The sequence below is a fragment of the Muscardinus avellanarius genome (assembly GCF_963383645.1).
Source record: "Muscardinus avellanarius genome assembly, chromosome: 5".
In the NCBI taxonomy this organism is placed as follows: Eukaryota; Metazoa; Chordata; class Mammalia; order Rodentia; family Gliridae; genus Muscardinus; species Muscardinus avellanarius.
Window position 1 is genome coordinate 129,184,994 of NC_137790.1, and position 21,465 is coordinate 129,206,458.

Sequence of the window (21,465 nt, forward strand, 5' to 3'; positions counted from 1 at the left end):
ACACGCACACACAGTACCCACCCTGAGCAGACCGACAATAGTGACCTGCCCATGCTGGGGTCTCTCGAGCGCCCCCCGAAACGCAGCGATTAGCGCTAAAGCCAGAGCTGAAGCTGGAATACTGAAACTGCAGCTTAAAGAAAACTGGAAGGACAGGTGGAATGAAGGAAGAGTGAGGCCAACAGAAAATGGAACATCAAATCCACGTGTATTGATCAATACGTTAAATGCAAAGGATTAAATACTCCAGTTAGAAGGCAGTTATTGCCAGCTGTGGTGGGGCCTGCTTATCATCCCACTGCTTGGAAGCTGAGACAGGAGGGTCACAGGCTCGAGACCAGCCTCAGCAACTTAGCAAGACGGTCAACCCGGTGTGACCCCGTTTCCAAAATGAAAAGTAAGGAAGACAGTGTAGCCTGGAGGTCAAATGTCCTGGGTTTAATCCCCAGTACACCCCCCCACCACACACACACACATACACACAAGACAGTTATTGCTAGAAGCCAGACCCAACTCTATGTTTTCTACAAGAAAATACGTGAAATAAAAAATAGACTAAAAATAAATGGATAAAAAGTCTGTACCATGCAAACTTCATAAAAATCAAAACTAATGCTTATAAAAAGACACCATCATGGAGAGGCAACCTGCCGAACAAGAGACAATATTCACAAAAATATTTGATAAAGGGCTTAATTCCGGAATATAATAAAGAGCTCACACAATTCGACAACAAAAAGATAAAGGTTTCAATAAATATGGAAGTGAGTAAAACACTTGGACATACATTTCACAATGAAAGATGCAAATGGCCGATAAGTAGATGAAATAGTGCTTAGTATCATTAGTTATCAGGAGAATTAGGAAAATGCAAATTAAACCCACAGTGAGATCCCATTACTACCTACCAGGTTGACTAAAAACACTGACAGACCCTCTGTGCTAACCTTCTTTTTGTGTGTGTGGTCCTGGGGATGGAACCCAGGGATATTCTGCCTCCGAGCTACACTCCCAGCCCTAATTTTTATTTCTTTTTTTTGAAACAGGGTGTCACTGAGTTGCAGAGGGCCTCCCTAAGCAGCCGAGGCTGGCCAGGAACCGCGATCCTCCGGTCTCAGCCTCCCGAGTACTGGGATGACAAGCGGGCGCCACCACGCCCGGCTTCATTTTTTTTAAGAGAAAATTTAGGAGCTTCTACCATACTCTCCTATCTTACTATCCTATTATTTAATGTTGCTCCATTTCCAGTGTGAATTCCTAGTTCACATTGTTGTAACCTGTGCCAGGATATAATCTTGTGGAGTTTTTTTTTTTTCTTTCACCATAAATAACTTCAGGAGACCTGTATTGTGGCGGACGCCTCGAAAAACCTTCTGGCTCCTTTAAGACCCCCAACTGGCCTGAACAGGATTACCCTGCCGGAGTCACCTGTATGTGGCACCTCGTAGCCCCCAAGAACCAGGTGAGGCTCCCTAAAGAGGCGAAGAGAGCCCTTTGTGAACTGCTGGGAGCAGGAGGGCTCCATTCAGGAGCTCAGGCGATGGGGAGAGGAGGGTCCAGCTGGAAACAGATATTTCTTCATATGCTGATCCATGCTAAAATTCTCCCTTGCGCTATTTGACTTGCAAAGCCACGGTTGTAACTTCCTATTCTGTAATGACGATTTTCAAAACAGTTTTGAAAATACAAATGGTAAGGAAATCCCGCACGATGCCTTAACCCCGTGGCGGATGTTTTGAGCCTGGTGCTGTTGGACTGTATTGGAGGATACTGTATTGATACTGTATTGGTGTATCGTATAAATATTGTATTGATAAAAATCCTCCAATCCATGTATGTCTCACTACACCCTCAGCCCTATTTTATTTTTATTTTGAAACAGGGTCTCACTACTTGCTGAGGCTGTTCTGGAACCTTCCATCCTCCTGTCTCAGCCCCCAAATGCTAGATTATAGGCGTGCGCCACCACGCCCGGCTCAGCTCCAAGTTATCTCTTTAGAGAACCGGGTGTCTGATGTGGACGCCGGTCTGTTCCAAGATATCTTGGGTCGTCATTTAAAATGGAACGTGTGCACACTGCCCACAAAAACTTCAAGTCACCGCTCCTGAACAATCCATAGAGAAGGTCTGTTTTTTTTTTTCAGTTTTTATAAGTTTTTCAGTTTTATAAGTTTTTGCATTTTTGCTCTTTTTGGAAACCACTTTCAGATATTAGTTGCAGGACAGCACTTGGCATAGGGATAGGTGGAAATTCTTTTGTGAACTTTAAAAAATAGCTTCTTAAAGCCAGGTGCGGTCGCACAGGCCTGTAATCCCAGTACTGGGAAGGCTGAGACAGGAGGATGACAGGCTAGAGGCCAGCAGGCTGTAATCTAGCGAGACACTCTTTCAAAATCAAAAATAAAAAGGGCTGAGGGTGTAGTTCAGAGGAAGAAGGCCTCTGGGTTTCACCCCCAGTATAAAAATAATATCAATACTAATAGCTTTGTAAAATTATCATTTAAGTATTACAGACTTTAATTCAAACGCTATGGAGTATAACAATGCTGTTTTTATTTAAAACCCACTTTTCTAGCCGGGCGTGGTGGCGCACGCTTGTAATCCCCGCGCTTGGGAGGCGGAGACGGGAGGATCGCGCAGGTTCCAAGCCAGCCTCGCTGGCTTAAGAGACCCTGTTTCCAAATAAAAAAATATAATATGTGTGGGAGTGTAGCCCGGAGGTAGAAGGGTTTCCAGGAACCGCAGTGCCACCAAATAAAAAGAAAAAAAAGGAAAAAGAAAAGAAAAGAAAACCCATTTTTCTAAACTGATGTTTCATATAGCTTGTTCAAATACTATCTCCCATATTTTTTTAGCTCTTTTTTCTCTTTGGTACTGATGACTAAACACCCCCAGCCCTTTTTTATTCTTTATTTTAAAACAGGGTCTCACTAAGTTAGGAGGGCCGCATTCAGTAGCTGAGGCTGGGTATGAACTTGCAACCCTTCTAGCTCAGTCTTCCAAGTACTGGAATTACAAGTGTGAACCACCATGCCCGGCTATTTATTTATTATTTATTTATTTATTTATTTATTTATTTATTTATTTATTTATTTGTGGTACTGGGGGTGGAACCCAGAGGCTTTCTACCTCCGGGCTATACTCCCAGACCTATTTTATACTTTATTTGGAAACAGGGTCTCACTACGTTGCCGAGCGCCTCACTCAGTAGCTGAGGCTGGCTTCGAACCTGCGCAATCCTCCGGTCTCAGCCTCCCAAGCGCAGGGATTACAAGCGTGTGCCACCACGCCCGGCTTATATTTACATTTTTTAATGGGCATTACTCAGGATAATATATTATGCAGGTCACAGACACACGCACTTGAACTGCAATCCCAAAACTTGTTTTTATTTTTAAGAAGAAAAATATAGTCATCTATTTAATAATGAAAGTGTCCAGAAGTCTATCCAGAATTACAATTTAAAATAACGCTTTCAGTTATGTTTCTGAAACATTTAATCTGTTACAGAATTCTTAAGTGAGATGGGCCACTTTCCTGCCTGCGTCATCTGTAAATATATTTGGCCAAATGGTTTCAACTGAATTAGCGTGGAGATTGCAGATCAGCGTGTCTTGTCCACTCTTCTTCCCTTTGGTTAAAGTTCAAGTTGGAGCCTTGTTAATGGGAGTTTGGGCTTCAGCCAGTTCAGATTTTCAGCTCCTGTAGTGTCTGAAACCATTGGCAGCTCTGTCAAAGGTGAAAAATATGACGGGAAAATTAAGTCCTAAATGAATCCTATGCAAACCGGTGGAATTTTCTTCTACTAAAGAATTGCTTGTAACTAGGAGGAAAGGGGCAACAGGAAGAGGTGGAGCTATAGAAAGGGCCCTATAGTGAAGCAACTAAGGTGACCAATCAGAGGGTATGGGATAGTGGAGGACGGAGCCTCTTTAAAACGCAGGAGGTACATAAACAAATGTATCAAAGTTAATCACCAAACAAGCATGGGATGGAGGGAGGGGGAGGGAATGGGATGGGGACTGGATGAGGGCTAACTGGATGATGTGTGCTTGTATATCCTCTCAAGTCTTGTACTCCAATGTGATTGATATATGACTACAATGCACCAATTAAAAAATAAATTAAAAAAAACATTAAAAAAAACATAAAAAAAAGAATTGCTTGTGCTGGGCGTGGTGGTGCACACTTGACATCCCAGCACTTGGGAGGCTGAGACACGAGGATCACAGGTTCTCAGACGGACTCAGCTACTTAGTGAGGCCCTCTGCAAGTTAGTGAGACCGTTTCAAAAAATAAACTAGGGCTGGGGTTGTAGCTCAGAGCTATAATGTCCCTGGGTTCAATCCCTAATCTCACACACACATACACACACAGACTGCTTTCACCTTACATCACAGCTTTCTCCTTTCATTTGTTTACTTATTTTAAATTTTCACCCCATGAGATTTCCTTTGATTCTCTCTTAAAGAATCTGCTTGAGATTTTTTTTTTTTTTTTTTGAGCATGGTGATACACACCTGTCATCCTAGTACTTTGGAGGCTGAGACAGAAGGATCACAAGTTTGAGGCCAGCCTCAGCAATTTACTGAGGCTCTGTTTGAAATAAAAACAAAATCAGGCTGGGGGGTATAGATCAGAGGTAGAATGCCCCTGGGCTGGTTAAATCTCCAGTACCACAATAAAGAAAAGAAAAGAAAAAGAATCTACTTGTAAGGGGAATGACTGCCTATGAAATCCAAACTTCCCACTTGAAAAATTTAGGACACTGTTTTTGGTACTAGAGCAAAGCAATTAAGAAACAAGAATTTCGATCCCACTCAGCCTTAATATGTTGTATGGTTACAGTGCACCAATGAAAGTATATTTTGAATAAAAGAATCCTCACGCTGACTTGGTGCATCTTGGGCTGTGCTTGGGATGCGCCCATGTAGAATGAACTTCAAAAGGACATTTCAGTAGCTGGGCGTGATGGGCACGCTTGTAATCCCCGCGCTTGGGAGGCGGAGACAGGAGGATCATGCAGGTTCAGAGCCAGCCACGCTGGCTTAAGAGACCCTGTTTCCAAATTTTAAAAAATATAAAAAAATAGGTCTGGGAGTGTAGCCCGGAGGTAGAAGGGCTTCCAGGAACCCCAGTACTATCGTCCCCCAAGACTCCGACCCGCAGGGGCTTAGAGAACGACACAGACACCTTTTCAGCTGAAATATGAATTCTTCTTTAATGGATCCTTAACATGTCTCTTAATATGTCTCTTCCTATTCTAATATGTCTTCAATATGTCTGACAATGCGTACAACAAGCACAATTTATATCAGCATCATAATCCCTCCTTCTATTCCCTACCAACCCCAAGCTTCCACAGCTAGGGCATGCACACTTCTGACTTTCTAATAGGCAGGCTGGTGGTAGGCGTCACTTATCATTCTGCAGGCACGTAGCATGGCACACTGCGCATGCTCAAGGAGACGTCCATCTTGTGAGTCTCATGACTTGGCTGCAAGCCTAGGCGCCATCTTGAATCCACACTGGCAACAAGCCTGGGTGCCATCTCGGTCCAGCCGAGTGGGCCCCGACATCTCCCCCTTTTTGTTTTATTAAAATAAGGCTCGGGATCGTGCCTGTCTTAGGTCGTCGACCCTCAAGGACCAGTCTTACCCGTCATTGGGAGAACAATAGCATGATTGTTTCCCTGTCTTAGGTTGAAAGGTCCCGGGGAAGATCTTACCCGTCACTGACTACCGATCCAGCATACTGAGCCATACATGGGGAGATGAGCCAGCTTCAAGGGCTGCCATAGCTTGCACCAATATACGTTGTTGTTGCAGTGTGCGTTGTCGAGTTCGCCTGATATATCCAACCAGGAAACAGCATGCTACCACCAGCAAGAATGCCCAGAATGCCATGCCACCCCAATCTTTTAAGAAACCCAAAGTTCCATGTATCAAGTCCATCCATTGTTGTACTGTGGCGACTTCCACACGGGTAGAATTAATTGCAGTGATGGACGCTCGGAGCTCAATCATGGTGTGTTCAAATTCACGGCTCCAAGTCCCTAGAAGCATCTTGCTTAATTGCCGAGACAAATTACCTGCATGGGAGAAATTCTGATACTGCACATATGTTATACATAATCCAGACAATTTATGAATACATGGTACCATCGCCATTTGCCCTAGAATGTCAACCTGTTCTTGTAACAGGTCTACTCTTTGATTTACCATTAATATGCCAGCTTTAAGTTGTCCATTTATTTGAGCTTGCTGAGCCATGGCAGTAGCCGCATGTGAGGATAGGGCATTCATAGTGGCTGCAGTATTTATAGACGTTGTCAAAGCGGCAGCAGCTGCAATTGCCGCGGTCACAGAGGCCACAATTACAGCAATAAGAGCAGAAATTCCAAAATCTCTCTTTTCTCGGTTCAGCAAAACTGGAAGGGAATTTACATCCACTCTTACTGGCCAAGGGACTGCTATAGGCAGTCGCATTACTACTGCCCAAGGGTGCATAGAAGCATTCCAGCAGAAAGTTAGAAAACAGGTATCAATAAAACAACCTAGACTATCATTAACCAAGGAACTATTAGAAACAAGCCAAAAAAATGGAGTAGTTACACAAACAGGAGTGGGTCCAAACGGGAGTTGTGGTCCCATTGAACAATTTACTTTGACGCTATTTTCAAAAGTATCAGAAAAATTCTGAGAATAGCTGCAATTTTTTTACAGTTCCCCCTAAAATCATAGACATAGCTGTTATATCAGTACAGCCTCCTGCTATTCCACAGAGAAGCCAAATATTAAAAGGATTGGGTGGCTTATACTGTATAGGATTTTGATATGCATAATTATATCCTGCCCAAGTATGATTGCGCATAGTAGATATGCCTGGAGAAAAACTTAAATCATAGCCTGAAGAGGCCCAGACTACCTTAGAGTCTTGGCAATCAGTCCATTTAAATGGCCAGCTACGTGGGCTATAACATTTTGGAGCCCACCGCGGCTGCAAAGGAGCTGTTTTATTTTCAGGATGTTCATGTCTAGAAAATGCTAAAGGAGCATATCCTTCTAAGACAGTGACATTTCCTATGGGACTGGAATCATTAAATGGCTGAAATTTTCCCATAGTTTGATTATATAACTGCACACATGGATTAGGACTATCATAGGTATCATTCAAAATTTTATTAGCATAAAAACATAAACTACCACTTAAAGTTATATTGAAGAATGCATAAGGCCTAATTTCTTCATCAAAGGGAATCTATGGCAAATTTAAGGAACTATTGGTCATAAAGAACCAAGGAAAAATGGTGGCAGTGGTGGACACAGGCAAAGGAAGAGGGAAAGCAGAAATAATTCCCCAAAGATCTTTTTCACTCACTCCAATGTTGAACATTACCAACAGAGTTAGCCATATCCATTTGTTGCTTGGCATCTTCCCTTGGTTCCTGTACATGACGCACCAATCTTTCAGGAACCCAAATCGGCGAGTCTTTGTCCTGTGGGAAAACACACACCGACCCTCGAGCCCACGTTAGCACTGGATCTGGACCATTCCATGCTCCTGTAAGAATATCTTTCCACATTGCTTGCCCTGCATAGCGCTCATGAGGCCTGTAATGTCTTTCCGCTGCTGTCCGTCCATTGGCGTCCAACGTTAAAAAATTTAGAATAAATAATATAAGATTTAGTTTATCTTTAGGTGTGCTCCAGTGAGCCCCTATTCCCCCTTTTTGTTTTAGTAAAGCAGATTTAATAGTGGCATGGGCTCGTTCTACTATGCCTTGGCCTTGTGGATTATATGGTAATCCATGATTTAATTGTATAGCCATTTGGGTACAAAAATGAGAAAATCTTTGAGAAACATAAGCAGGTCCATTATCAGTTTTAATTTGGTGAGGGATGCCCCAGGCAGCAAAAGCTTGCAGACAATGGGAAATTACATGTTGAGCTTTTTCTCCAGTATGAGCAGAGGCAAAGATGACTCCAGAACATGTATCCACGGAAACATGGACATATTTAAGAGAGCCAAATTCAAGAACATGCGTGACATCCATTTGCCATAGGTGAAGAGGTCGCAAACCTCGAGGATTTACTCCTGTAGTAGGCTGTGGCAATAATGTCAAACAATTTTTGCATTGCAATACAATGCGTCGAGCTTGTTCTTTAGTGATTTTAAATTTTAGTCTCAGCGTTTGGGAATTTACATGAAATTTATTGTGAAATTCTTGAGCCTGTAAAACTTTGTCTTCATTTGAAAAAATAAGTACAGTTCGAGTATGAAAATTTGCAATAGCATTGTCTTCAGCAAGTGGTCCAGGAAGTCCTGAATGAGCTCGTATGTGGGTTGCATAGAAGGAACATTTTCGGTTCCAAATATATTGTTGTAACTTAGCCAATAATAGAAGAATAGTAGATTGTCCCTTAATATGTCCTACACATTCAAGGCTATTAAGTGCTTGTACCACATATAAGCTATCTGAAATTAAGTTGAATGGAGTGGAATCATAGAGCAGAAATACTTGAATCACTGTCAAAATCTCTATTGCCTGTGCTGATGAATGAGGAAAAAGAAAAGTTTGTGGATCTGAGCCTTTTTTGAATATCACGCCCATACCTCCTTTGGATCCATCTGTAAAAATATTTGACGCTCCAGCAATCGGTGTAGATCGAGTGATTTTAGGAAAAATAATAGGATGAGCCAAAACGAACCTGAGCCATGGATGTTGTGGATAATGATTATCAAATTGTCCTGAAGCCATTACATGAACAATGGCCCAATCAGAATTGGTGGCAGCTAGAGTGGCAAGCTGTTCTTTAGTATATGGAGTGATGATAAGATCAGGCTGCATCCCAAATGCAGTCAGAGATGCCTTTAGTGCCTTAATAATTATTTGTGCAACACAGGCTGGATACCATGGCAACACTTTTTTAGGAGAATGAGGGAGGTGTATCCACACTATGGGACCCTCTTGCCACAACACTCCAGTGGGTGTGAAATCTGTGGTAAGAATGCATAACAGCAATTTTTTTTTGATAATCTATACGATCTACTTGTGCTTCAGATAATCTTTCCTCTACAAGTTGAATACATGCTCGCGCCTTAGGTGTTAAAGATCGCGAAGAAAATAAATCTGAATCCCCTTTTAGCAAATCAAACAAAGGTTTAAGATCAGCATTACTAAGCCTGCAATATGGTCGAATCCAATTTATATCTCCTAAAAGTTTTTGGAAATCATTTAAAGTTTGTAAATTGTCCACCCTCAAGCTAACCTTAAGAGGATGAATAATAGTATCTTCTAATTTAGTGCCAAGATATTGTTTAACATTTCTTTGTTGTATTTTCTCTGGAGCTATAATTAAATTCCATTGTTTAAGACATAATATAGTTTTTATAAGCATATTATCCAAAATTTCTGGGGTTTTAGCACATAATAAAATATCATCCATATAATGATAAATCATGGAAGAAGCAAATTCTCTTCTAATAGATTGTAGAGCTTTATCTACATATATTTGGCACAATGTGGGACTATTAGTCATACCCTGTGGTAGTACTGTCCATTCATATCTTTGATCCACTTGCTGATGATTAATGGACGGTATTGTAAAAGCAAATCGAGGGGTATCTGCAGGATGCAGTGGAATAGAGAAGAAGCAGTCTTTGATGTCCAACACAACAGTGGGCCAATTGGCAGGGAGGGCCGATATAACTGGTAACCCTAATTGCACTGGTCCCATGATCTCCATACTATTATTTACTGCTCGGAGATCATGTAACAATCTCCATTTACCTGATTTCTTTTTGATAACAAAAATAGGTGTATTCCATGGAGATGTGGAGGACTGTAAATGTCCTGCCAATAACTGCTCCTGTACCAGTTCGTGGGCTGCTGTAACTTTTTCTTTAGGAAGGGGTCACTGAGAGACCCACACTGGCACATTTGTTTTCCATTTAATCTTTAATTGTTCAGTGGCCCCATAGAAAAACCCAGTCCTCTTTTATCTTTGGGATTATTTCTTCCCATTATGGGAACAGGGGACTTTCGACCTTGTTCAAATCGGCCAAGCCCACCTGTCCCTGAATAGCCTGCATTGTGCATAAGTTGTTGACTTTGATGGCTATATACAGATTCAGTAGTCAATTTTACTCCCATTTGTTGCAGTACATCTCGTCCCCACAAGGATACAGGAAGCTCTAGAACAAAAGGTTGGAATGTCCCTGAATGACCTTCTTGATCTGTCCAATTAAGGTGAACGGCACTGCAGCTTGGACTATTTGCATATCCTAACCCCTTAAGTAATTGATCTGTCTGTTGTAATCCCCAATCTTTTGGCCATTCAGATAATCTAATGATACTACGGTCTGCACCTGAGTCCAAGAGACCCCAAAAAGAAATTCCCTGTATGGTGAGCTGACACATGGGACGTGACCCCATGTCCATGGTGAGCCATGCTCCAGGAGGACCTGTAGAACCAAAGCCCTTATCTTTTATTGCCTGTCTTTGGCTAGGAAAAAGAGAATGTTTACTAGGCAACAGAATTATCTGAGCAATTCGGTCTCCATTATTTATAACAGAAATTCCACGAGGGGAAGAAACTAATATTTTCACATTGCCTGTATAATCCTGATCAATAACTCCTGGATGCACCACTAGACCTGATAAGGTAGTGGAACTTCGGCCTAGAAGCAGTCCTACAGTATCAGAAGGAAGGGGTCCATGAAAATCTGAATCTACTTTTTGAACTCCCATTTCAGGGGTTAATATGAGTCGGGCGGTGGCACAGACGTCCAATCCTGCACTCCCTGGGCTTGCTCTCCGTATGGTAGGAGAGGCTGCTGAAATCGAGGCACCTGCCTCATCTGTGGTCCTGCGTTCCCTGTCTCCTGTTGAATTGCCCCATACATTTGAGGGCCCTGAGGCACAGGGCCCCTCTGCCCGTTTTTTGGCCTAACATTTGATTGTGGTGGAGGAAGAGGCTTTCCATCTACATCCCATCGAGATCTGCACTTTACAGCCCAATGGTTGCCTTTTCTACATCGAGGACACAAATTGGGAATCTTCTGGGCCTGGGTGTAAGATGCTCCAGAATTAGTCTGTATGCAATCTCTCTTTAAGTGTCCTGGTTGACCACATTGGAAACAATTCCCTGAAATGCCTCTTTGCTTTTGATTATAAGGCTTGCCTTGCAACCCAGCAACAATGGCAGCAGCTATGGCTTGTCCTTGTACGACAGAATCAGTTATGTCTCTGCATACCTTGAGCCATATTTCTAGGCCCTTATTTTTATAGGGACGTATTGCATCCCGACAAGGCTTATTGGCTTGCTCATAAGCTAGCTGTTTAATCAATGGCATGGCAGCGTCCACATCAGGGAAAACCCGAGAAGCAGTTTCCACAAGCCGTGATAAGAAATCAGCAAAAGGCTCATTGGGTCCTTGAGTAACTTTCGACAGACTGGCTCCTAAATTACCTGTCCCTGATAACATCCTCCATGCCCTTAATGCTGCTTGATTAATTTGCCCATACACCTGCTGTGGATACCCATTTTGATTATTAGCAAATTGTCCTTGTCCCATAAGCATAAGGCAAAATCTCTGTCCACGGACTAGCCTCAGATGTCTTCCGCCTATCAGTCTGTCCTTTCTCAGTAAGATATGGTGGCGGGCTAGGAGAGGGAGGGGGAGGAGCAGAAGGTTCAGGATGTTTCTTTTTACTGTGACAAGACACTTGGAACTTGCGCCAAGATTCTAACAAGGCTTCTTCCTCCTTATCTCTCTCTGGTGGAACAGGCCATGCCTCTTGTTCCTCGGAGGAATCGGGGGAGTCGCTTTCAGAGGACTCCTCGTCCCTGTGAGAATCTGCCTGCTGACCTTGCACTGAAATCTCTTCTTTTGCTTCCTCTAAAGCATTAGAGCCTTCAGCCAGAACTTGACTATACCTTCCTGTTTTATCCTCCAGGCATGCTTTAATTAAACTCCAAATAGCCAATGTCCCAGGTGGGAGAGCCCCTTCTGCATCGGCCTTAAGAAGATCCTGACCGAGGCGCTTCCATTGAGAAATATTCATATATCCTTCCTCCAGGAACCATGGGGCTACTGCTTTAATTGTGCTAAGAAAATTTTCTAAAGTGGCTGCTTTCACTTTCACTCCTCCCTTAGACAGAATGTTACAAAGAGCCTCTTTGACTTTCATGGTAGCAACCTTAGACCCCATGATAAATTTTTACTTTGTTATAAACTCCTACACCCCTTATCGTCGGATTTACCTCCGAGCTTATCGTCGCATCTACCGCGAACTTATCGTCGCATTTATTTATTTATATGTCGCATTTATCTGCGAACTTATCGTCGGAATCTCATCCGAACTTATCGTCGCATTTTATCTGCGAACTTTTGACAGCTGTCCCTCGCTTATCCGCGAGCCTCGCTCATCTGTGAGCTTTATCTTATTTTGTTACTTACCTGCAGACTTTTTGTTACGTTGTTCTTCTTTTTCCCGGGTTTCAGTGCCACTTATCGTCCCCCAAGACTCCGACCCGCAGGGGCTTAGAGAACGACACAGACACCTTTTCAGCTGAAATATGAATTCTTCTTTAATGGATCCTTAACATGTCTCTTAATATGTCTCTTCCTATTCTAATATGTCTTCAATATGTCTGACAATGCGTACAACAAGCACAATTTATATCAGCATCATAATCCCTCCTTCTATTCCCTACCAACCCCAAGCTTCCACAGCTAGGGCATGCACACTTCTGACTTTCTAATAGGCAGGCTGGTGGTAGGCGTCACTTATCATTCTGCAGGCACGTAGCATGGCACACTGCGCATGCTCAAGGAGACGTCCATCTTGTGAGTCTCATGACTTGGCTGCAAGCCTAGGCGCCATCTTGAATCCACGCTGGCAACAAGCCTGGGTGCCATCTCGGTCCAGCCGAGTGGGCCCCGACAAGTACCACCAAAAAAAAAAAAAAAAGACATTCCAGTCAATTCCCACTTCCCTGAATCTCTGATTCTAAAAATATGACGCCTTTACCTGTAATAGGAACGTGAGTCTCCTTCTGTCAAAGGGAGAACAATTCTATTCATCTCCCCACACATACACATACACACCGCACCCCCGACAGGTTTAACATGGGGGGCGTATCAGATCATACTGTTGATTTCTGAGAGACAGCTCCCTTTCCCACTGACGCACACACCCAGTTATCCAACCAGTCTTTGTTTTTCTTCCTTTTCCTCTCCTCCTCCTCCCCCAGCCTTACTGAAGCTTAGTTGACAACGCTCTATCTATTTGCAGAGCGCAGCACGTTTGATGGATGAAGCCATCGTGAGATGATCCCCACGCTGAAGCCAGTCAGCGCACCCAGCGCCTCACCCAGGCGCCCTCTGTGCTGGGTTGGCTCCACTGTGCTGGGTTTCAAAGGCGTTGCACCTTATCATGGCCTCTGGGTACCGGGCTGGATGGCAGAGCCCGGGGCCAACTTCTGTCCTACTGTCAGGTGCTAGAGTCAGAGTGTTCACAGACCGTGGCGCTCCAAGCAGACAGTGCTCTTGGGTTGCAGTGACTCGCTAGGGCTCATCTGGGTTGAGACCGTCTTTAGTCATGACTACAGTGAAAGCAAAAAAAATATTAAAGTTTTGCTAACATGCAACAAGAAAAAAATATTTAAGCGAAAAAAAAATTTTTTACAAAGAAAAAGCATGGTATTCTACAGGTACCATGAAATAGAAAAATTTTCATTTGAGGGTTTTCTTTTCTTTCTCTTCTTTCTTTCCTTCCTTCTTTCTTTGTTTCTTTCCTTCTTCATTTTTTATTTCTTTTACAGTACTGAGCACTAAACCCAGGGGTCCAGGGGTGTTCTACCTCTGAGCCGTATCTGCAGCCCTGTTTTATTTTTATTAAATTAAATTAATTAATTTTTAATTTTTGTGGTACTGGGCATGGAACCTAGGGGCTAAACTATACCCTCAGCCCAATTTTATTCTTTTATTTTGAAATAGGTTCCACTAGGTTCCTGAAGCTGGCCTTGAACTCATGGTCCTCCTGTCTCAGACTCCCAAGTACTGGGATGACAAGTGTGTACCATCATGCCTTGCTTTTTTTTTTTTTTTAAATTTTGAAACAGGGTCTCACTAAATTGCTGAGACTGGCTGGGAACATGTGATCCTAACCCAGCCTCACAAGAACTTGGATTACAGGTGTGTGCCACCACACCCAGCTTGTACAAATCTATTTCTAATATCATGCTTTCTCTAAAGGTTATAGAATTAAAGTTTGAGAAGTTTGATGTGGAGCGAGATAAATACTGCCGATATGATTTTGTGGATGTGTTTAACGGTGGAGAAGTCAACACAAAGAAAATCGGCAGGTACTGCGGCGACAGTCCGCCTGCGTAAGTAGACCCTGTTAATGACTCTGAATGTATTTATTACATTTACCAATTACATTTCTTTTCTTTCTTTTGTGTTTTTTTTTTTTTCTTTTCCTTTGAGGTACTGGGTTTGGAACCCAGGGGCATTCTACCGCTAAGCCACACCCCAGCCCTATTTTATTCTTTATTTTGAAACAGGGTCTCCCTGAGTTGCAGAGGGCCTCACTAAGTAGCTGAGGCTGGCCGCGAACCTGTGTCCCCCGTCTCAGCCTCCCGAATGCTGGAATTCCAAGCGTGCGCCACCACGCCCGGCTGCGTTATGATTCTTTAATGGATGAGATTTCCTGCTGCTGTTTAGTTAACAGAAATCCTTGGGTTTCGTAACAGTGGAGTTCCAGCCACACCACCAAGAAAGAACAGCAACCCAGACGCTCAGGCCACGCAGAGGATGTGGATAAGATCGATTTAGAGAACCATAGCAAGAACTATTTTGCCGAGTGTGGGGACACATGCCTAGAAACCCCCCTTCCTGCCCCACCCAGTTGAGAGGCCGAGGCAGGAGGATGGCAGGTTCGAGGCCAGCCTGGGCAATTTACCAAGACTGTTTCAAAATAAAAAAGGAAAAGGGCTGACGGTGTATCTCAGTGGTAAAGCATTCTGGATTCAATCTCCAGTGCCACCAAAAAAAAAAAAAAAAAGAAGAAGAAAAAATCGAGATAGAAGAGAAGAGAGATATATTGAGGAGGTAAAATGAATGGGTCGCGGTGGCTGCGGAACTGAGTAGCCAGAGACAGCAGCATCTGCGTCCATTCTTGGGACCTGGACGCCGGGGTGATCTCGGTGAGGTTCTGTTCATTTGTCACATGAATTGGCAAGTAAGTTACTTGGCCGCAATATATCACAGCACTGTGGTTCTGTCACAGTTATTCCAAGCCCAGTGGCGCCACAAGCAAAAGTTGGTCTTCCTTACTAAAATACTCTTCCTTGAGGATTCAATTTCCTCCAATATAACGCCTCCAAGAATAGTTCATAGAAAAGGCAGTGGGCGGTCACTATAAACAGAGTATCTGTGGGGAAGGCTGACCTGGTTAGGATTTAAGAAAGACTTCTGTTGCCACCCACATGGCGGCGCATGCCGATAATCCCAGGACCTAGGAGGCTGAGACAGGAGGATTGCAAGTTTGAGGGTCAGCTTCAGCAATTTAAGGAGGCTTGCAGCAACTTAATGAGACCCTGTTTCAAAGTGAAAAGGTCTGGAGGTGTAGCTTGGAGGCAGAATGCTCCTAGGGCAATCAACAATCCCCCCCCACACACACACACAAGATAAGTAAATAAAAAATAGATTTTCTTTGCTACTTATAATTAGTTTTTTGGGTTTGTTTGTTTGTTTGTTTTGGTGGTACTGGGGTTCCTGGAAGCCCTTCTACCTCCGGGCTACACTCCCAGACCTATTTTTACATTTTTATTTGGAAACAGGGTCTCCTAAGCCAGCGCGCGCGGCTGGCTTCGAACCTGCGCCATCCTCCTGTCTCCGCCTCCCAAGAATGGGGATTACAAGCGTGCGCCCGGCATAATTAGTGATTTTTGATTAGTGATTTTCAATTTTTGTTATCATTTAAATAAGATTAGCGCGTTTTATTTCTAACTGCAGGTGAGAATTGTGTGCAGTGCCCTGTTCTTATTTTCTTGATGGAATATGTTTTTCTAAAGAAGGTTAGAATATTTCTGTGAAAGGCTTCTAGAATCTCAGAAGCATCATTTAAATGCCCTTGGTCACTCTGGGGACTAGACGTGTAAGAGCAGGGCGTGAGACTCGCTCTTCTGTTTGTTCTGTCCCGTGGCTCAGAAGGTGATCACTCAGGACGGAGACGGTGAGGCAGCTTTTCTAACTGGCTGGTTCCAACACGGCTCCACACACTCACTGCAGCTGATGGGGATGGGGCGGAGGAGAGTTACCTTGTTATTTTCTGTCCAGGATACCTAAGAAGTGGTTTGATTGGGAGGATGCCTCAGAAGGGAGCAGTATCTAATCACTGTTTAATGCAATTTTAAATAAACTCATTTTCTATTTGTGAAGTGTGTGTGTTTGGTGCTGAGAATTGAACCCAAGGATATTCTACCTCTGAGCTACACCCCCGCCCTGTTTTATATTTTTTATTTGGAAACAGAGTCTCCTTAATTTGCTGAGGGCCTTGCTAAGTTAGTGAGGTGGGCCTCAAAACTGCAATCCTCCTGTCTCAGCCTCTTGAGTACTGGGATTATAAGTGTGCGCCATCAAACCTGGCTCCCTGAGTTAGCCTTTATTTTGTATTTTTTATTATTTATTTATTTATTTATTTATTATTTTTGTGGTACTGGGGGTGAAACCCAGGGGCTTTCTACCTCCGGGCTATACTCCCAGACCTATTTTATGCTTTATTTGAAAATAGGGTCTCACTAAATTGCTGAGAGCCTCACTAAGTAGCTGAGGCTGGCTTCGAACCTGGGCGATCCTCCTGTCTCAGCCTCCCAAAGTGCTGGGATTACAAGCGTGCACCACTCCCACCCCGCTTAATTAGTTTTTAATTAGGATTAACCAAACAGCATTTAAAAAAAAAAAAGCAGCATTGTTTAAATAATAATCGCAGAGCTTCTGTGAAGCTGCTATCTGGCATGGTGTAGTTATCCTCTAAGATTGAAGAGGGCCCCGGGGCCTCAGTATCTGCACTAAATCTAAAGAACCAACGCACCTGCGAGCCCCTAAAATTAGAGTTCTTAGTGGTGCGCTCGTGAGCACCAACACAGAGCAATCGCTTTCTCTTTTTCCTGAAGGGCATTTGCTTAATGGAGATCATAAATAGACACGTGTCCCCTTTCGGGCACGCACCAGGACTCCCATCACAAATGAAACCAAAGCACCTGTACACCGTGCGACTTGCTCTCTTACCCATGACTGAGATGATCCCCGGGGCTGAGTCTTCACAGGGCGTGGGGATTTGGTCGCCGATTTGTCCACGGACTTCTCTAAGACCGGCATCTGGCTCCCCAGGTCAACTTGCACGCACAGTCTTAGTTCAAAGAAACGGCCCTGTTTCCAAGTAGGCGAACCCGCAAGTGCTTGTGGGAAACCAACCTCGGCATCGACGTTATACGCTGATCGCAATAGCCCCTACCACTGTCTCTCTAGGTTTGGGGTTCGAATCCTAACTCCGACAAAATGGTCACAGGGCCTTGGGGAAATCCCTTGAGCTGTCTGGACATCAGCTGACTACTTCAGAGGGAGGGATAGTAGGGATTTTGGAAGATGAATGGTAGAAACGAAGCCTAGCTGAGCAAACGCTCGTAAATGTTGGGTATTAGTATAATACTCAGCAGATTAAGACTTTTTTCTTTTCGAGTGTTTTAGCACTTAGGTATAAATAAATGGTCAATTTATTGTCAGAAGTTGATGAACAGTTAGAAAATTTTACATTTTCAAAGATATGTCTATATGTGCATATATATATATATATATATATGCATGTATATTAAACATGATTTTCTTCCTGTAGGCCAATTGTCTCCGAGAAAAATGAACTTCTCATTCAGTTTGTATCAGACTTGAGCTTGACGGCAGACGGATTTATCGCTCACTACAAATTCAGGCCTAAAAAATTGCCCACAACTACAGCAGCACCTGTTACTACCCCGGTCCCTGTAACTACAGGTAAGTTTTTCTCTTTGGAAGTTTTTGCAAAAAAAACTTTAGGAGTATCAAGATAATTCTTTTGACGTAGAAAAAAAAAAAGTAAGAACAAGATACAGAAATAAAAATGATTAACTAGGATAGAAACTTACCTAAGAAAGTAATTTGACACCATAAATGAAATAAAGTTAGGGTGATTGCTTATGTGTTAAGCAAACATCTCATCTAAGAAAACGTCAAACTCTCATCTAAGAAAATTATGACCACTTAAGAATTACCAAGAAAGTCTCTTATAAGCATAGATCAATATAAGCATAATTGTCACTTAAAAAACTATGGGATTTCTTCTATTTATTTTTAAAAATTTAATAGCTGGGTGTGGTGGCATATGCTTGTAATCCCAGTGCTTGGGAGGCTGAGACAGGAGGATCGCAGGTTTGAACCTCAGCAAATTAGTGAGGCCCTGTTTCAAAGTATAAACTAAAATAAAATAAAATAAAAAGGGCTGGGAGTATAGCTCATAGATAGGCTGTTCCTGGGTTTCATTCCCAGCCCCCCCCCCAAAGTTAACACATAATAATTGTGCATACTGGGCGTGATAATTTGATCGATGTTGAGAATGTGCGGTGGTCAAATCAGGATAGCAGCTAGCATCACTATCTCCTTGTACACGCATGTCTTCGTATTGGGAAACTGAACTCCTCTCTTCTAGTTCTTTATAAAGTATATAATAAGTTGTTGTGAACTATAGTTACCCTATTGTGTGTAGAATGCTAGAAAGTACTTTTATCTAACTGTAATTTTGTGTCCATTATCTTACCTTTCTCTACTGCCCTCCTTCCCATCATGTGTACTTGTTGTGTGGGGTGTGTGTCTGTGTGTGTGTTTAATTATATAAGATGGTGGTACTTTTAGGTTAAGTTCTAGAGCCTCAATACCTGCCAGTTTTCTTTTCTTTTCTTTTCTTTCTTTCTCTCTCTCTCTCTCTTTTTTTTTTTTTTTTTTTTTTTTTTTTTGGTGGTACTGGGGTTCCTGGAAGCCCTTCTACCTCCGGGCTACACTCCCAGACCTATTTTATATTTTTATTTGGAAACAGGGTCTCTTAAGCCAGCGCGGCTGGCTTTGAACCTGCGCGATCCTCCTGTCTTCGCCTCCCACACGCGGGGATTACGAGCGTGCGCCACCACACCGGCTATACCTGCCAGTTTTCACATTTAGAAGTTTTGATGGGGCATTTATTCTTCTCAACAAAAATGATTCATAAAATATATTATTTTAAAACTTGTATTAAACCAAATATATTTAGCATATTATAGAAGCTAGTTGGGTAAACTGGCCTGGGTATGATCTAAGAAATGGGGACGCAAGAGCCGGGCGTGGGGGCACTTGTTTGTAATCCCTACATTCGGGAGGCTGAGACAGGAGGATCGCGGTTTGAGAACAGCCTCAGCTACTTAGTGAGGCCCTTGGCAACTCAGTGAGACCTTGCTTCAAAATAAAGAATAAAAAAATAGGGCTCGGGGTGTAGCTCGGAGGTAGAATGCCCTGGGTCAAAAAAGAAATGGAGAAGCAGGAGTAGGTCCCTGTATCTAGTTCAAAACCGTATCTGCTCCCCCCCCCCCACTGGGATTTCCAGGAATCGGAGTAAATTCCAAATACGGGGAGAAGAGAAAGGTGTGGGGCTAAAAGATGAACCGAGCAAAAAGGCCCCTGTTTGTTGCCCAGGGCTTCCTGCATCCCGCTGATGGGACCCTGTAGGTCTGGATTTTCTGAGCACTGACGTGGGCCACCTTGTGGCCGAGGTGTGAACTGCAGCTCCTGCTCTGGCATCTCAGTGGGCCTGGTGTCATTCTAGAGAATTAACTGGTCAGAGCCATGGTGCTAGTGGTTCTCTGGCTTTTATCGCTACCCTAAGCTTACTTTGAAATTGCCAACATGGATTTGAAAGGATCCCCTGGACGTTTTGAGACTTGCTGGGTATTTAAGTGAAAGCATATCAAACTTTTTTTTTTTTTTGGTATAGGGGATGGAACCCAGGGGCATTCTACCATCGAGCTACAATCCCAGCCCTATTTTTTATTCTTTATTTTCAAACAGAGTCTCATGAAGTTGCGGAGGGCAACTCACTAAGTAGCCGAGGCTGCTAGTGAACTTTCAAGCCTCCTGTCTCAGCCTCCCAAGTGCTGGGATTACAAGCGTGCGCCACCACGCGCGGCTTTCAACTTTTTTTCTTTTTAAATCATACCTTTCTTTCTGCTTCAAACCTGAGTCCCCACCTGTTTGCCTCAAATTGTGCGTGCACGGCGTCTGGAGGCAGACTCGGAGGGTCCTCTGAGTCCTAATCCTCAGTCTTACCTTCTTGCTGTCTTCCCCACTCCCCGAGCAGGCCATCTTGTCTTGCTATTAAATGTAAGGTCTACAGCTGTGCTATCCAATATGGTAGCCACTCCTGAGAAGCTAGGGATCTTAGAAGCTAAACTTTTAGTGCAGCTTTAGTTAGTTCAAATCTAAAAGCCCCACGTGGCTAGTAATTATCACACAGGGCAGCCTAGGACCCCAAGCTCGTTCTGGTGCTACTTTAGACCTTCTACTCTTCCTCCCTTTTGGCAGTCTCTCTTTATGGTTTCATGAACTTCAGACCCTGCCACCTCTCTCTGTATCCTCTGAGTATTTGGGGTTTTATCCCAAATAGGGGGGAAGCGGTTGATGTGTTCACGCCAAGTTCAAGATCAATAATGCCCATAACCCCAAAACTTGGGAGGCTGAGACAGGAGGATCACAGGTTCGAGGCCAATTTCAGCAACTTGGCAAGACTTTGTTTCAAAACAAAAGAAATTAAAAAGGGTCAGTGGTGTAGCTTGGAGGCGGAATGCTCCTGGGATCAATCCCCAGTACCGAAAAGAAAATGGATTTGCGTGTCATCAAGATCACTCTGCCCACATGAAATGACGGGAAGAGCCGAGAGGTGAATGGGAGGTGGTAGCAGGCCTTGGTGGTTAATTGGACTAAAAAGACCAGGAGGTGTCGAGGCAGAATGTCACTGTTCACTGAACAAGAGAACCGTTTGACAGCCGATTCACAAGCCAAGCCATGGCCTACTTACACTCTAGCCCTTTGCTGGGGACCGCCCTGTTGAAGAGCAACCCAGGAACCTGCCCATTGGCGCCCCCTAAGGACGACAGCCAGAATGTTTCCAGATATGCTGGAAATATAATTTTACCTACAGGCAAAATTACCCTCAGTCATAACTACTGTGTCTAGTTACTTATTTTTACTTTTAAATTTTTCCACTTCTCAGTTCTTAAGAGAAAACCTAATTACAGATGTGACACGTCGCAGGTGAGCAGCATTTTTCTAGAACCCTGTACAACTCACTGCATATTTATTTTATTTATTTATTGTTTTGCGGTACTGGGGATGGAA

General features: G+C 43.4%; 1 protein-coding gene across 1 annotated transcript in view; it reads left to right on the forward strand.

Annotated features, from left to right (window-relative positions):
- PCOLCE2 (procollagen C-endopeptidase enhancer 2) overlaps window positions 1–21,465 on the forward strand; it is a gene marked incomplete at both ends in the record, with an annotated part of 61,949 nt that overhangs the window by 33,450 nt on the left and 7,034 nt on the right. Inside the window, 3 exons of the mRNA XM_080696406.1 lie at window positions 1,338–1,462; window positions 14,266–14,399; window positions 17,909–18,063. Coding sequence (XP_080552532.1) covers window positions 1,338–1,462; window positions 14,266–14,399; window positions 17,909–18,063 — 414 coding nt within the window. The remainder of the gene's footprint in view (window positions 1–1,337; window positions 1,463–14,265; window positions 14,400–17,908; window positions 18,064–21,465) is intronic.